The sequence below is a fragment of the Dasypus novemcinctus genome, chromosome 23, assembly GCF_030445035.2.
Source record: "Dasypus novemcinctus isolate mDasNov1 chromosome 23, mDasNov1.1.hap2, whole genome shotgun sequence".
NCBI lineage: Eukaryota > Metazoa > Chordata > Mammalia > Cingulata > Dasypodidae > Dasypus > Dasypus novemcinctus.
Window position 1 is genome coordinate 30815378 of NC_080695.1, and position 18152 is coordinate 30833529.

General features: G+C 48.6%; 1 protein-coding gene across 1 annotated transcript in view; it reads left to right on the plus strand.

The window, feature by feature from the left end:
- GSG1L (GSG1 like) overlaps positions 1-18152 on the plus strand; it is a 260072-nt gene that overhangs the window by 205754 nt on the left and 36166 nt on the right. Inside the window, exon 4 of the mRNA XM_058286151.2 lies at positions 7472-7583. Coding sequence (XP_058142134.1) covers positions 7472-7583 — 112 coding nt within the window. The remainder of the gene's footprint in view (positions 1-7471; positions 7584-18152) is intronic.

An 18152-nucleotide genomic window follows, 5' to 3' on the forward strand; every position in this document is an offset into this window, starting at 1 on the left:
AAGAAGGTGAGAGACAGAAACCAAGAGAGGACAGCGTGTGACAACAGAGACCGAAGTGCTGCAGCCTTAAGCCAAGGAGCACCAGGGATGTCCAGGAAGCCACCAGAAGCTAGGACGAAGCACGGAGGGATTTTCCCCACGGGTTCCAGAGGGAGCACAGTCCAGCTGGCACCTCGTGATTGGACTTTCAGCCTCCAGAACTGTGAGGCGTTAAATCCCTGTTGCTTTAGGCCACCTAGTTTATGGTGGTTTGTATGGCAGTCCTAGCAAGCGAATGCACTTCCTTTTTTTTTTTAAGGTTTATTTTATTTATTTCTCTCCCCTTCCCCCCACCCAGCTGTCTGCTCTCTGTGTTTCCATTCGCTGTGTGTTCATCTTTGTCCGCTTCTATCCTTATCAGCGGCACGAGAATCTGTGTTTCTTTTTGTTGTGTCACCTTGTGTCAACTCTCCGTGTGTGCAGCGCCATTCCCGGGCAGGCTGCACTTTCTTTTGTGCTGGGTGGCTCTCCTTACGGGGCGCACTCCCTGTGCGTGGGGCTCCCCTACACGGGGGCACCCCTGCATGGCAGGGCACTCCTTGCGCGCATTAGCACTGCACGTGGGCCAGCTCCACACAGGTCAAGGAGGCCCAGGGTTTGAACCGTGGACCTCCCATGTGGTAGACGGACGCCCTAACCCCTAGTCCGCTTCCCTGCACTTCTTCTTTTTTTCTTTTTTTAAAAGATTTATTTATTTAGTTATTCCCCTTCCCCCCTGCCCCGGTTGTCTGTTCTCTGTATCTACTTGCTGCGTCTTCTTCTTTGTCCGCTTCTGCTGTTGTCAGCAGCACGGGAATCTGTGTTTCTTTTTGTTGCATCATCTTGCCGTGTCAGCTCTCCGTGTGTGTGGTGCCATTCCTGGGCAGGCTGCACTTTCTTTCACACTGGGCAGCTCTCCTTATGGGGCACACTCCTTGTGCATGGGGCTCCCCTATGCAGGGAACACCCCTACGTGGCACAGCACTCCTTACGTGCATCAGCCCTGTGCATGAGCCAGCTGCACACAGGTCAAGGAGGCCCGGGGCTTGAACCGCGGACCTCCCATGTGGTAGACGGACGCCCTATCCACTGGGCCAAGTCCGCTGCCCTGCACTTCCTTCTTGAATACTTCCTTTCTTCTCCTGGCCTTGGCAATGCCACTTTTCCTCCTACCTCCTTGGCCTCTCTTCTCAGCCTTTTTGTGGCCTCTCCCACTCTGCTGAAACTAATATTGGCCGTCCCCCAGGGCTCAATTGCAGGAGACTTTTCTTCCTCTAGTCTCTCTCAGGTGGCCTCTTCTGGTCCTACGTGCTACATATCATCTACATGTGATGGACTCGGGTATTTAAGTCACCAGCTCTGACTTCTGTCCCAAACCTCAACTTGTATATCCAGTTGCTTCCTTGGCATCTCTGCTTGGGTGTAAAATGGATATTTTAGATGTCAATAGCCCAAACAGGTTCCACAAACAAAACTTCTTCCTGTTAGTCTTCATCTTAGTAAATGGCACTGTCACCTGCCCAGTTGCTCAAGACGAAACCTTTGCAGTCATCTTAGACCCTAGGATGCCCTCAACTCCCATGTCCAGTCCATCAATATGACCTGTTGATTCTGACTTCAAAACCTACCCCTGTTCTGCCAATAACTCTAAGTCCAAGCAACAGTGGCTAAGCCTGCACCCTGCAGTGGCCTCTAAGCTGGGCTCCCTTTCTCCACCCTTGCTCGCCACAGTTTTAAAGCCTGGTCTTAGCCTTAGCTCATTCCCATATCGCAGACCTTAGACTTTTGTACAAACTGGCTAATGTGCCCAAGCACCTTGAAAACAGTGGCCATTTCTTCATTCTACATACACATATTGAACACCTACTGTGTGCCAAGCACTGTGCTAGGTCCTGGGAATTTAGTGGAGAGCAAAACAGACCTGGCCTCTGAACTAGTGTGCAGTCTAGTGGGCAATACAGTGAGTCTCAGGCGTGTTCATTTGTTCATTCATTCAAGAAACACTTACATAAAACTCTTCATGCGCCAGGCACTCTTCTAAGTATTGTACAAATTTAGATCACTTACTCCTCATGCTATAAGATAGGTACTATTATCCTCATATTACAGGTGAGGAAACTGAGGCACAGAAAGGCAAGGAAACCTTCTCAAAGTCACACAGCTGCTAAGTGGCAGGACTGGAACCTGTTGCCTCTCTCTCACTTGGCTTCCGCCCTTGCTTCATCCCAGGCTCATCTTCTGACCCTCTTGACATCGTCTCCTAGTTCTGGCCCCACCCCAGGCCCTCTGGCCCTGACAACAGGATTTGGCTGCTTCAGTCTGATCAGTGAGGTTTTGTAGGGTAGGGCTGGGATCCACAGCAGCAGCTCCTGCTCTGGGCTCTGATGACACCACCCCCAGCTCAGCTCTGGACCCTTGGCCACCCCCAACCCTGGGATCTCCAAGATCCCCCAGGGGCATGAAAAGGCCAGACCTGCCCCACCACATGGACTGGGGCTTCCATTTATGGTATCAGGAAGATGGGAGATTCCAGAAAACACCAGAGATTTATAGCCACAAGTTTCCTGGTGTGGGTCCCAGCCAGGAACCAGTAGCGGTGGCAGGAAAGCCTCATTCGTTTAGTCGTCGCTAATTTAGGTGTGACAGTAAATCGGTGGAAAGTAACTTTTTTATTCAGATGAGATGGAAATGATTCCTTCTACTGAGGAATCATAGGACGGACCCTTATGGGTGGACTTCGCTTTGCAAAACAAACATGCTTCCAGAAGCTTGGGTGAGGGCCAGATTTATGAAGTGGCATCCTTAAAGTACAACCAGGGAATCTCCCCTCTCTTGGAGTGAACTGTGATACTTATTTATTGAATTTTCTTAAAGTAGGGCCTTTTGTATTTGGGAATAAAGGAAGTTCAATTTAGGAATCAATGCTTTTCTGAATTCTTAATTTGGAAAATTATTCTGCCAATGGCCTGGGTCCAGCTTCTGGGTCTAGCTGGGAATTTTCGTGTCTGAAATACTGTTAAGCTCTACCATTTTAGCACGGGGAGTGGTTGTTCTCATGAACGTTTTCTTCCATCACTAGACACTCACGGGACTTTTCCTACTACTATCCCTGTTTTACAGACGAGGGAACCAAGGTGCAGCGAGGTCAGGTAACTCAGAGGGCGTTTGGCATCAAAGGGAAGAAAACGAAGAAGTTGCATCAGCTGAGGGTTTGGAGAGCAAGCTCCAGTTCTCAGAAAAGTGCCCAGCAAAAGCAAGGAAGGGCTTGAGGCCCTGCTGAGTGGTGTCAAGGGGAAAACGGCACTGGGCAGTGTTAGACGGGCAAGGATGGCTATATTAAGGGGCTGCTGTGGTGGGGGGGAGAGAGTAGAACTCAGCTCCAGCCAAACCAAGGGCAGTGGCTTTTAAGAGCTGGGTGTGGGTTGGAGGAAAAGCCTTGGAAGAGAGTAAGGGGCAGTTGGTCACGGGGAGGGGTGGGGGATTTGCTGAAGTTCGGAGGAGGACCACTTAGTCTGGCATGTTTTCCTTTGCTGTGATCAGGCTGCCTGTAGCCTGGAAAGTCTGGGAGACAGGAAGAGGGAGATAAGGAACTACCCAGGTAGGAGCCTCTTGGGGCCAGGGTGGGGGTGGGGGAGGTCGTGGGTGAGACTGGTATCTAGAATAGTTAGGGTTAGGGTCTGAGGTTGTCTTCATCCCCCCTGCAGTCTGAGCTGTTTTGCTCTGTGGTCTCATGGCTGAAAGACTAGTTTCAAGGTGGCCAGGAGCGGGGAGGAGGCAGGTAGGGGTGTGCCAGGAGCAAGGCTGACAGCTTGGTCAGTGGGCAGTGCTTCTGGGTGGGGCAGCAATTCCAGAAAGGATGAGCACTGGGCAATAATAAAGGGGGAATACTTGTGCCTCCAGGTAACAGACTCTACAGTCAAGTTATAATGACTCAAACAGTGTGGCACTGCCAAGGAACAGTCCAGGATGAGATCACTGGAACAGAATGATGAATTAGGAAATAGACCCATTTATATTTGGGGTTTGAAAAATGATATAAAGGTATCATTTGAAATCAGTGGGGGTAGAAACAAACTATTCCATTTGGTTCAAGGCAATTAACTAGTTTTTTTAAAAAATTAAGCTAGATCCTTACCTCACACCATTTACCAAGATAAATTCCAGATGGATTAACATAAAAACCTGTAAATATATTAGAAAAAACAGAGACTATTGTATTCATGATCTTGATTTCCTAGAAGTAGACACAGGAAGCAAAAATCAAGAAGGAAAGACTGACAAATTTTACTTATAAAATGTATGACCAAAGTTGTGTGGTTGCACATGGGAAAGGACAGCAGGAACTATTTGCAAAAGACAGGTTGAGTATCCAGAATATGTAAAGAATCCCCACAAACTGATATGGAAGAAGATACACAAAATAAAGAAAAATTGATAAAGAAAACAGACAGACACATTCATAGAAGAAATAGAAATAAACTTTGGAAAATGCCCCAACTCATTAACTGTAGCAGTTTGATATAGTTAAGAATTTCAAAAATAGATATTGGATTATGTTTGTAATTCGGTCTGTACCTGGGCACGATTAAGTTATGATTAAGACTTTGATTGGCCATGTCATTAGGGTGTTGAGTCCCCACCCATTGGTTTTGATGTTGGAGTTTGATGCTAAAGCCTTAAGCTGGAGCCCGGGAAGTAAGCTCACAGAGGAAACAGAAGCCAGCCCCAGGAAGAGAGGAACTCTAAGCCCAGAAAGAAGCAAGACCCTGGAAGGGAGGAACCCAAGAAGCTTGAACCCTTGCAGACATCAGCAGTTATCTTGCTCCAACATGTGAAAATAGACTTTGGTGAGAGAAGTAACTTATGCTTTATGGCCTAGTATCTGTAAGCTCCTACCCCAAATAAATACCCTTTATAAAAACCACCAATTTCTGGTATTTTGCATCAGCACCTCTTTGGCTGACTAATACACTAGCCATAAGGGAAATGCAGAACTTAAAACAGTGTTGAGGTGTCGTTTTTCACACTGCAATGAGCAAATTTTCGGAAGTCATGTAATATCAAGTATTGGTGAGGATTCAGCTACAGCTGGTAGAAGTCTGGAAGTTTCCACTGCCATGCACAAGAGCGATTTGCCAGTCTTGATTCAAATGTGAACGGCATCTGTTCTATGACCCAGCAGTTCTTCTTGGTCTTCGCTCTAGAGAAATACTTGCTCATAAGCACAAGGATTCTGGTAGAAGGGTATTCATTGCAGCATTGCTTATCTAGCAAAAAACGAAATTGGAAATGACAAATATAATCAATTGATTGGATAAATAAAACATGGTTGGTCAATATAAAGGAATACTGTCTTTGTTTGCCAGGTTGCTAGCACAAATACTACACAATGGGTTGGCTTAAAGAGCAGGAATTTGTTGGCTCACACTTTTGAGGCTAGGAGACATCCAAAACCTAGATATCAGCAAGGTGTGCTTTGTCTCTAAAGACTGTGACATTCTCTGGCTGGCTGCCAATGATCCTTGGGATTCCTTGGCTTTGCCGCCACATGGTGATGAAGGACAGTGAGAGGTTGGCACAGCAAGATGACCCCTGGCCAGAGGCAATGACAGTGACCTTGGGCCCCTCTGTCTTAGAGGGGCCTGAGCATGGCTGATTGGAAGGACACCGGGGGGTGCCAGTGCCTGCTACGCCAGCTTGGGAGAGGGGATCGTGCAATCTCATCCCCGCTCTGCTTTCAATGACGTCCCATTGGTAGCCTGCAGTTGGCTGTGGTGGGACTGTTTACACCATCAGAATTGGCAAATGGTACAGATCAGGGCATTTTCCCCCCAGAGAGCCGGTGTTAAACATTTGTCATCACACTACAACACAGGATTTCCCCCAGCCCCCTCCGCAGGCTGAGGTCCAGGGCTCAGACCCTACCCTCTTTGCATCTATCTTCTTGTCTCTGCCCTTCCTCTTTTTGGCTCCATCTTTTCTCTAGCCTCTTTGTCAGCAAGAGGAGAGAGGGTGGCTGAGGCCACACGGGCAGGGAGAGATGCAGAAGAAGAGCCCTGGCATTTGGACCTCAGCCACATGCTCCTGTGTGACTTAGACAGATGTCACCACTCTGAGCCTCCATTTTCTCATCTATGAAATGGGAACAATCATTGCCAGAGCTATCGTATACAGTCGTGCAGGGAGTGCTGTGTATCTAGACTGTGGGGTGAATGGTGCCCTCTGGAGATGTGCAGTGTACAACCTGAACAATGGTACATGGCCTTGATCATCATACTTACTTCAGAGGGTTGTTAGGAAGATTCAAAGAGATAATCATGGATGTGAAAGACTTGACAGAAGACTTGGCACGTGGTAGGTGCACAAGCATTGTTGGTTTCTTTCCTTCCTCTTGTCATCTACTGTTGCCTTCCCCTCAGCACTATCCCTCCTCTAAGGTTGGGGCCATGCCAGTCAGTCACAGTCTGCATCTGGTTTATCATCAGCCTGGCAGCTGCCATTGCTGCAGCCCCAGCCCACAGGCTGCCTTGCCCAATTTCATCGACTCTTCACCATACTTGTCATAAGACTTATCCAAGGGTTGAAAAATTTGAGGCTCAGAGGGGCGAAGTGCCTTACTCAGGGCCTCACAGTGAAAATATGGTGGAAGCAGGACTCAGATTCATTTCTGGCAAAGTTCTCCTAGCCAGGGGGTAAAGATTTTTGACTATGAGCCACTCTAAGAAAAACATTTGATATCATAATCACTACACACACATACTCGTATAGAACTGAAAAGCTTCACAAAGCAAGACTTAACTCTTGTTACCTTTGATGGAATCACACATTTCTATTCCATTCTATTGTATTCCATTCCATTGTTTTCTCCTTTTTTAAAAGGCTGGTTGCAGTCCATGAAGTTGATTTCATGACCCATTAGTCTAGTGGGTCAAGAGCTGCAGTTTGAAGGACACTCTAGATTGTTTCCCAAATGCCCTTGTAACATAGGTGTCAGCCAACTACAGCATCTGGGCCAAATCTGGCATAACAGCTGTTTTTGTCAATAAAGTTTTATTGGAAACCAGCCATGCTCATTCATTTATTATCTATGGCTGCTTTCACACTACAAGAGCAGAGTTGAGAACTTGGGAAAGGAACTATATGGCCCAAAGGGCTTAAAATATATGTACTATCTGGCCCTCGACTGACAAAGCTCGTCAGTCCACACGCAGATCAGCATCTCCCTTGCTTTGATTTTTCCAGGGTTCCTTTGGCCCTCAGGGCCGAACTCAAGCTCCTTGGCTGGCCTAGAAAGCCACTACCCTTGGGTGCCCCAAGTTCTGGTGCAGCTGACCCCGTAGCAGGGGGTCCTTGTTCCTCAGCACCAGCCGGCAGGCAGGGCCCAAGGAGCCCGTGGGGAAGGCGGGCCCGCCCCGTCTCGCTCCTGACGCCGTGTTCTGCTCCTGTCCCGCAGGCCTCCTGGGAATGGTCGCCCACATGATGTACACGCAGGTGTTCCAGGTCACTGCGAGCCTCGGCCCCGAAGACTGGAGACCCCACTCCTGGGACTACGGGTGGTCCTTCTGGTAAGTGGCTTTCAACCTTCAAGGCAAGAGCACCGTCAGGCACGCGAGGCTGAAGCCTGCTGGGACCTGAGCAGCTCAGCGCGGTCGGGGGGCTAAGGACGGGGTGGGCCTAGGGTGGACCGCCCATGGTCCAAAGGCGCTTCGACACCCAGGAGCAGGGTCGGCAACCCAGGGCTGCGGCCGTGTCCGCCTGCCGCCTCGTTTTCACAGCCCTTGAGCCAAGAGCCGTTTTGACTGTTTTTCCTTTTCAATCTTCTAATTCACAGTTAGCGCGATTATTTGAAGTATCAACAGAGAGAAAATTGTTTCCCTGGGTTCCACCTAGTAACTGGGATTATTGTTTCTTGATGATGATGATACTCAATCCCTAGATACTGTGCAATCAGATGTGTACATTTTCTAACCGGGCTTTTGTACTAGAGATATTCCCACAAAGGTTTCTGTCCCTGCTGTGCCCACATCCTTCTGAGGAACATAGGCCCCTCTGCCCTTCTCTCTTCGTAGAGTTGCCCTGGTGAAGAATGGTGGTGTTCCATCAATGAATCTTAGGCTTAGGATGGACTTGCTTAACAAGAAGCTTTGCCCCCAAATCCTGCCCCATAGTGAACAGTAACTAACTGAGCAGCTGAGATCCTCTCTCTGGGAAGACATAAGTACCAACACAAAACATTGGCCCCTAAAACTCAGGTTGTGTTTTCGTTTTTTACATGTTTAAATGACTGAAAAGAATAAAAGAATACTTTGTGACATGGGATAATTATCTGGCATTCAAATTTCAGTGCCTATAAATAAAGTCCCACTGGAACGCAGCCGTGCGCACTCATTTATGTGTTGTCTCCGGCTGCTTCCATGCTACAGTGGCAATTGCCACAGGAACTGTACGGCCGCAGAGGCTAAAATAGTCTCTGTTGGACCCTTTATGGAAAAAGTTTGCTGACCCTTGCCTTAGAGGCCTGCCCTAAGGTGGAGATGGAGATGGAGCTGGGCACACCCGTTGTCCAGCAGGCCACGGAAGGTGCTGGGTGATCCGATGGGTAGTAGGATGCCAGGGAGGTGCCCTGGTAGAGGAAACAAGGCATGGTGTGCAAAGGAAAGGCACCCCAGGCAGGATTCTTTTGAGTGCGTCTTGTAGAATTCCAACAGGCTGAACTAAACCTGAAGCACAGATTAGTTCCTGTAACTGAAAAGTCCAGGGGTACCCGCTAGGTTGCTTTGGTTATATCAGAAAAATCCACATCAGTCTAAATAATAAGAAAATATACCTGTTCATGTAAACAAAAAGTGCAGCTGTCACATGGGCTTCAGGGTGTAGGAAAAGTGCAGCTGTAGCAGGGGCTTCAGGGTGTAGGAAAAGTGCAGCTGTAGCAGGGACTCCAGGGTGTAGGAAAAGTGCAGCTGTAGCAGGGACTCCAGGGTGTAGGAAAAGTGCAGCTGTAGCAGGGACTCCAGGGTGTAGGAAAAGTGCAGCTGTAGCAGGGACTCCAGGGTGTAGGAAAAGTGCAGCTGTAGCAGGGACTCCAGGGTGTAGGAAAAGTGCAGCTGTAGCAGGGACTCCAGGGTGTAGGAAAAGTGCAGCTGTAGCAGGGACTCCAGGGTGTAGGAAAAGTGCAGCTGTAGCAGGGACTCCAGGGTGTAGGAAAAGTGCAGCTGTAGCATGGGCTTCAGGGTGTAGGGAAAGTGCAGCTGTCGCATGGACTCCAGGGTGTAGGGAAAGTGCAGCTGTAGCAGGGACTTCAGGGTGTAGGAAAAGTGCAGCTGTAGCAGGGACTCCAGGGTGTAGGAAAAGTGCAGCTGTAGCAGGGACTCCAGGGTGTAGGAAAAGTGCAGCTGTAGCAGGGACTCCAGGGTGTAGGAAAAGTGCAGCTGTAGCAGGGACTCCAGGGTTTAGGAAAAGTGCAGCTGTAGCAGGGACTCCAGGGTGTAGGGAAAGTGCAGCTGTAGCATGGACTCCAGGGTGTAGGGAAAGTGCAGCTGTAGCATGGACTTCAGGGTGTAGGAAAAGTGCAGCTGTAGCAGGGACTCCAGGGTGTAGGAAAAGTGCAGCTGTAGCATGGACTCCAGGGTGTAGGAAAAGTGCAGCTGTAGCAGGGACTCCAGGGTGTAGGGAAAGTGCAGCTGTAGCATGGACTCCAGGGTGTAGGGAAAGTGCAGCTGTAGCATGGACTTCAGGGTGTAGGAAAAGTGCAGCTGTAGCAGGGACTCCAGGGTGTAGGAAAAGTGCAGCTGTAGCATGGGCTTCAGGGTGTAGGGAAAGTGCAGCTGTAGCAGGGACTCCAGGGTGTAGGAAAAGTGCAGCTGTAGCAGGGACTCCAGGGTGTAGGAAAAGTGCAGCTGTAGCAGGGACTCCAGGGTGTAGGAAAAGTGCAGCTGTAGCAGGGACTTCAGGGTGTAGGGAAAGTGCAGCTGTCGCATGGACTCCAGGGTGTAGGGAAAGTGCAGCTGTCGCATTGATGTCATCAGGACTGATCCTCTTCCTCTGGAGTCATCTGAGCATTGGCCCCCTCCCTGCCCTGACTGTCTTCCTGAGCTGGCTCCCTGTGTAGTGGTGACAAAACTGCCAGCAACCCCTGAGGCTGGTGCTTCCTTCTGCACATGTAGGAGTAGAAAAGGCTTCTCTTTCCCCAACCACTGAAGCCCCAAGCTTCCTTCTGATTGGACCAATTTAGGTCACTTTCTCTTTCCTGAATCACTCACCTTGGCTGGAGATGTGGCATGAACTTATTGGCTCAGATCAACCAGGCCCTCCTCTCGAGCTAGACGCAAGTAAAAAAAAAATCTCAAACAGTGAGTGGGCAGGATGGCTGGTGGGTGAGCAACCACAATGTCTGCTTGAGGCACAGCTGGAGCAGGTGACTGGGTGATGCCATAGGAGCTCAACCATTCTCTTCCATGTGCCTTGAGAACAGGGCCCTTTCCCCAAGTGGTGGTGAAGATGGTCACCAGGCACAGCTCTAGGCTTACGTCTTACAAATGTATCAACCCCAGTAGAGAGAAGGGGCCTCCTCTTCCCAGTATTTCCAACTAGAATCCTGGCTGTGACTTTCATTGGCTTAGCTTTGGTCATGTAATCATCCCTACACCAATGGCTTAGACTTGGGAGGGTGCTTTGATTGGCCTGGGCTGAGTCACAAGCTCTGCCCTTGGGGCCCTGGGATGGGGTTGGCTCTATCCACCTTGGACCAAGAGGGAAGAAGGGGTTCCCTGGGGCGACCGGATGGGCCGACATCAGAAGAGGGAATGCCTGCTGGCAAGGCACTCCCAGGGGCTTGGGGGCTGGGGACCATGCATCCACTCGCTCATTCAACACGTATTTGCTGAGCACCCTTCTAGGCGCGGGGAATAAAGTAAGGGCCAGGCAACCCTCGCGCCCTGTCCCCAGGGAGCATGGTGTACCCCAGGGATGTACACCCCATGGTATACCTGTAACGGTACGGAGACAAGGGAGCGAGCTCTACTCTGACCGGGCTATGAGAGCTGGGGCGTCCCCCAGCTGTGGGGGCACAGGGAGAGGGCCGCTAACCCAGCCTCCAGCGAGGGGGTCCTCAGGGAAGAAGTGACCTGGGGGAGGCTGGGAATGGATGATAGGAGAGACTGGGGCCAGTGAGTGCAAAGGCTTAGCGGTGAGGGAGAGGGGTCGGGCGGCATCCTTGGGGAGGGCCGGTGGAATGGAGCAGGAAGGACTACATTGAGAAGACCCCACAGCAGACCAGTGGGGCTCCAGCTACCTTCTGCCAGGTCCCCGCCCACTCTCTGCTTGGCTCCACCCCCTTAAAGCCAAATGCCTGCCCCTTAAAGGGACCTTGACCACATAACCCATCCCTGCTCCATGTCAGTAGAACAATCCCAGGGAAACCAGCCTTGGCTCTGAGCCGCCTTTCCCTGACACTGCCCTCTGCTCCAGGCATTCTTTCCTGAGATCTTGACCTTGGAGGGGAGTGATCCTGGACAAAGGAAGAGAACTAACATTTTTGAGTGTCTACAGCTCTTCCATTTATTGAGCACTAATGTGTTATTAGTCACAACAGCACTTTGGGGTAGGTACTTTCATTACCCCCATTTTATGTGGGGGGAAACTGAAGCACAGAAAACTTAAGTCACCTGCTCAAAGGAATCCAGCCTGTGAGTGGCAGAGCTGGGACCTGAACCTTAGCCCTGGAGCCCATGCTCTCACCCCTCACAACCAGCCTGGCTGAGATGATGCTGTAATATTAAGACAATTCATGAACTGCTTAGCACAGCATGTGGCACGCCGTCCATGCTCAGTTAATGATAGCTCTCCTTGCGTAGCTGTTACTGATGCTAAATTTAGCATATGCAACAATCCCACTTTGTATATGTGGAAACTGAGGCTTGGAAAGTTTGGGTCACTTGCTCAGGATCCCACAGCCATAAGCAGCAGGATTCCGAGCCTCCTCCTCCCGTGGGCTGCTCTTTCCAGAAGCCTCCAGCTCTCCACTCTGGCACTCAGGCTTGGAGACAGGCCTGCTGGTGTCAGCCCCCTCCTGCCCTGCTCCTCTGCTCCTGTGGGTCTGGTCTCCCAAGGGCACCGAATTCCATTTGACTTGTTTAAGGCCAGGGCCCAGTGCACAGCCCTATTAGGCCTGATCCATTTCTCCCTGTCACCAAGGCCTGCAAGATGCATCAGGCCCATTTTTCATCCCTTGCAGTTGGGGCCTTGCCAGGGCCTTACAGTGTCATCTCTCTTGTTTAATATGTGTGAGGCCGTTTATCAAAATTCTGGTCTCAGAGCCTCCCCTGCCCCCACCTCAGGCACCTGAAGTGGGGAGTCAGCTCTGAGGGGCTCGACAGATGCCGAGCAGCAGCTTCTGAGCCCTGGGAGACCTAGTGGGAAGTGAACGGTCCCCGTGGTTAAGGGCCAGACCGCCTGGGTTCAAATCCCACCTGACACTCACTGGTGGGTAGCTGTGGGCAGGGTGGAGGCCCTCTGGAGTGGGACAGCTTTGGCTTCAGGTCCTGGCTCTGACCCTCAGCAGCTGTGGGTCTTGTTGAAGTCACTCAACCTCTCTGCACCTCAGTATACTCACCTGTAAAATAGGGATAGCTCAAGTTTCTACATCATGGGGTTCTCTCAAGAAATGTTCCAGTTCCTTGTTGGGTATGCAACAAACCATCCCAAAAGTTAGTGGCTTGAGATAAATGTATATTAATTACTTCTTGTGGTTCAGTGGGCTGGCTGGTCCCAGCTGGGTGACCCTTGCCTGAGGTTTTCCATGGCATGTTAGTTGGATTCCCACTGGACCAAGGGTCATCTGGGAGAATGACTGGGCTGGGCATCCAAGATGGTGTCCAAAATAGTGTCACAAGATGGCGTCCAAGACAGTGTCACAAGATGGTGTCCAAGATGGTGCACTCACAGTGCTGATGGTGGTGGCTGTTGGCCGCAAGCTCAGCTGGGGCTGTCTCCTGGAGTGGGCTTCCTTATGGCACCTCCACATAACTAAGGCTTCTCTCAGGTGGAGGCCAGTTTCCCAGGGAGAGTGTCCCAAGAGCAAGACTTCTAAAAGGCAGAGTTTTTCTTTATGATCTCTCCTCAGAAGTCACACAGTGCCACTTCTGCTGCATTCTATTAGTCAAGAGTGACCAACAAGGCCAGATTCAAGGGGAAGGGGGTACACAAAGGTGTGAACCCCGGGTGGTGTGGCTCACTGGGGATCCCATCTTTGGAGGTGGGCTGCCATGAGAAGTGAATGAAATAATGCATGTGGGGTGCTTGGCACAGAGTACATACTCAACAAATGTTAGCTATTAAAGGCGCGCAGCCTTTGAGCCCCAGCTGTCTCGTCTCTAGAAAAGGGATAATAACACATTTTAAAATGGGATTGCTGTGAGGATTACGTAAGACAAAGCTCTTAAAATGTTTGGTATACAGGGAGTGCTAGTTAAGTGGCAGCGACTATACTGGACATTTGGAAATTTCATTTTCAGTTGTAGAGAGGCACATGAGCCAAACATCCAAGAGGATGACATCTGGAGGATAAGCAAGGAGCCCCATGTCTTTTGTTCTCCTCAGTCCCCAAATCCCTGGGATTTCCCACTCACATTGGGCTTTTTCCAGGATTTAGCCGTGTTCTCTCTCTCTCCTGACTCCCCTTCTTTGGCCTTGACTAAGGTCCAGGATTCCATCCTGGCTCAGAACCCTTGACACTCCAGCCCTCCTACCCAGGCAGCTCCTTCTTTTGGCTCTGTGTCTCAGCTCTCCCCTGGCAACAATGCCAAGGTGAAACCCTAGGCAGATCCCAGGCAGCTACTTGGCTTAAGAGGTAGGTGGGGTTGGGATAAGACCAAGCTGGGTTGACATCTAATGTATGAGTTTCCCAGGGCTGCTATTGCCACATGGCAGCAGACAGCTAAAGCTGAGTGGTGGCTGCCCCTTTAGATGACGTACACTCTCCACTTCGTCTCACTCCCCACTACTCCTTATTGCCTTACACTTATCCCCAATTTGCTCACTTAGTCATCTGCTTAACCTATGGAATTGTAGATTATAAGAGCTGGAAGGCCCAGAGGGTTAAGCAATTTGGCTTACTACTGACACAGCAAGTCAGTAGTAAGGTGAGCCAAGTCCCAGGACGGTTCTTCCCCTTGTCTTGGCAGCACCTCCCTGTTTTCTCTGGGGCCCTATTTGTGTGGACTGCTGTGGTCTCACTGCCACCGTCCTTTCTTCCCCTTCCCCTCCTTTCCAGTCTCCATGATGCCATGGAAACAGCAGCCCAGCCTCTTCCTCAGGTCCCCAGGACACCCCTGCCCTTCTCAGCAGGGCTTGGGGCTTCAGCAGGCTGATCCCTTAGGGGGTGGGCTTGCTGTTGTGACTTTAGAAGATTCTGGACTCCAGAAGCCACCGGAGAGGGATGTGTTGGCTGGCGTCACCTCCGACAGCTGTACAAGCAGAAAGTGCCCATTCTTACTCTTTCTCCTGAGGCAGGTGGCTGTGGCCTCCTGTTCTCAAAGGCCCAGAGGGGGAAAAGGAGATGTGGCTGTTCACGTCTGCTCTGGAGGCCGTGGGTAGACTGCTCGGCCCCAGAACCTGCAGTAACCCAGCTCCTTGCCCCATCAACCCTTGGGGGCTGGGGTGGCCTCATCTGAACGCTTGTGCCTCACCTTGCCTGGTGCAGTGACTCATGTCCCTCTGCCTTGGGCATCCGAGGGTGGGCAAGGGGGACCTCCCCTGGTGACCAGTTGCAGTCACCCCACTGAGCAGGTCTGGAGTATCTTCCAAGGTGGCATTTTGTGTCTCTGCATCTGCTTTCCCAGCATCCCACTGACCTCACTCCTGGGTCTCCCAGAGGGCAGCGAGTAGGTTGACCCCCCCCCCATTACCCTCCTGTTTCCTCCCCAGGGTCCACTCTGCTCTTGGCTCTGAAAACCAGGCCAACCACCCACATATCTCACTTCAGCAGCTTAGAAACTCAATCTGCAAACACCAGAAAGTATTCCAGCCCCAAGGTTTTCAAACCACCTTGTTTGGGGGCCTCAGGGGTCTGGTAGTGTACATAAGGAAGATGAAGGCGCATGGATATAACTCTGAGCCCTACACCCCCATGAAAACCAGGGCAGTGTTTTTATGTTTTTCATCTGTTTTTGTTGTACTTTATCGGTATTTATTCAGCCACACATCTATTATGCAAATATGTATTGAGCACCTACTACATGCCAGTGAACAAAACAAAGCTCCTCTTCTCATGAGACTGGCATTCTGGTATGTATGGGGAGACACCCAAAACCAAATAATTAGGATTTCCACTTTTGGGATGATGGGGCAGATGTACTGTTCCCTATTCCTACTGCTAAATACAGTTAAAGTTTCTGGACACTATATGTAAAACAAATAGAAGGACACTGAAAGGTAGAGAGAAGACGACATACCTGCTAGGGACCTTGGGACCTGAGGAACACCATGATGGCAAGTTCCCTGGGTTTTCATTTTGCCTCATATATATTTGACTTGGAGCTGAAGAAACTGGCAACCTGGAAATATCAAAGAGCACAGACGAAAGTCTCAACAAAAGTCTTTCTCTTGTCAAAGAACAAGAAAAGAGGCAGCCTACAAGATAGAAAACTTTGAACAAAAAACTTCTCTACTTCAGCCAAACAACACAGATAAAGACTGGGACTCTGACCCAATCTTTGCCAAAAGAAGTAGGAAGGGGAAGCCTTCCTGTACTGTAATGAGGTATCTCAGCATCTCTGATGGGATGGTATCAGAGAAGGCCAAGTAGGGAGTCGGAACTTTCATCCCCAGTGGACAGTAACAAGCCAAGTGTCAGTGGTGACACAGGGGGATAGCAAAGTGCCTCTCTCTCTTGCTGCTAGGCTGATGTCAGAAGAGACCTAGTAGAACGTCAGTTTCACCACCACTCAGCAGTAATGAGTCCACCACTCACTCCTGGTGCCAGTGGAGTCCATGTGGGAAGTAATAATGAGGCACTCCTGCCCCTCTTAGTCAGAGGAAGCCCAGTGGGGAGCCAGAACTCCCATTCTTCCCACCTATAATGAGGAACCCCTCTCCAGCTTAGATGTCAAAGGTGGCTGAATGGGAAACCTGGCCTTCTACCCCCACCTGGCAGTAATGAGGCAGCACTCCTCATTCTTCTGCTAAAATGGTGTTATAGGAAGCCCGGTAAAACTGAAGATTTCAATAAAATCCAAAGTCTCATAAAAACCACCCAATGCTGACAAATGTCAAGATGTCTATTGAAAGTAACTCCTCATACAAGAACCAGGAAAATCTCAACTTGAATGAAAAAGGACAGTGAATAGACACCAATGATGAGATCATGGACATGTCAGAATCATCTGACAAATATTTTAAAGCAGCCATTGTGAAATGCTTCAATGGGCACTTATGAACACCCATGCAAAAATGAAAAAAAAAAAAAGAAAATTTCAGTGATGAGATAGTCTCAGGAAGTAAAGAGAAGATACAGAGAAGGACCAAATGGAAATTTTAGACTGAAAATACAATAACCAATAAAAACTCATTGGATAGGCTCAACATTAGAATATAGGAGACAGAGGAAAGAATCAGGGAACTTGAAGATAGAAAACAGAAATTATCCAACCTAAGCTATGGAAAGAAAAATAGACTAAAGAAATGAACAGAACCCTGAGGACCTCTGAAACTGAACAGCTAACACTCGTGTCATTGGAGTCCTGGAAGGAGACTGAAAAAAATATTCAGAGAAATAATGGTTGAAACTTCCTAAATTTAGAAAGACATAAACCTAAAGATACAAGAAACTGAGTGAACCCTAAACAGGATAAACCCAAAGAAATCTACGCAAAAAGCATCATAGTAAAACTTCTGAAAAGTAAAGACAAAGGGCACACCTTGAAAACCGTGACAGAGAAATAATACCTTACCTACAAGGATGAAACAATTTGAATGACAGCAGATTTCTCATCAGAAATCATGGAGGCTAGAAGGAAGTGGCACAACGTTTTCAAGTACTAAAAGAAAACTGTTAACTCAAAATTTTGTACACAGCAAAAATATCATTCAGGAAAGAAGGGGGGAAATCAAGGCATTCTCAGATGAAGGAAAACTAAGAAAATGTGTTGTCAGCAGACCTACCTGAAAAGAATGGCCAAAAGAAGTTATCTATTACGGAAAATAAATAATAAAAGTAATTTTTTAAAAATAAAAGGAATCTTGGCACACCAGGAAGGAAGAAAGAACAATGGAAAGAGTAAAAATATAGGTACATAAAATACAATTTTCTTCTCCTGTTGAGTTTTTAAAATTATGTTTGACAGCTGGAGCAAATATTTTAAGTCTGATGTGGTTCTAAATGTATGTAGAGGAAATATTTAAGACAATTGTATTATAAATGAGAGAGAGTAAAGGGACTTAAAAGGGAGCTATGATTTCTACGCTTCACTCAAACTGGTAAAATGTTGACACCAGTAGACTATGATAAATATGCATCTATCATATAATACCTAGAGCACAATTAAGAAAGCTACACAAAAAGATACAATCAGAAATATTGGAGACAAATCAAAATGGAATTCTAAAAAATATTCAAGTAACCTGCAGGTGGTGGTTTGGATATATGTATCCCTGAAAAACTTGTTCCTAATCTCAATCCAATCTTGTGGGTGTGAATCCATTGTAAATAAGACCTTTTGAGGAGGTTACTTCAGTTAAGGTATGGCTCAATTGGATTAGGATGGGTCTTAATTCTATTACTGTAGTCCTTTATAGGCAGAATGAAATTCTGACACATAGAGAAAAAGTCACAAGAAGAAGCTGAATATTAACAGAACCCAGAAAAGCTGGAATAAGCTGCCATGTGCATTCCCATGTGACCGAAAGCCAAGGATCAAAGATCACTGGCGATCACAGTCATTTGGAGAAAGCATTGCCTTGATGATGCCATGATTTTGGACTTCTCCTAGCCTCAAAACCATGAGCTAATAAATTCTTGTTGTTTAATCCAACCCATCCCACAATATTTGTTTTATCAGCCAGGAAATGAAAACACCATAAGAAGGCAGGAAAAAAAAAAAAAAAAAGAAATGAAAAAGAGACAGAACAAACAGAAAACA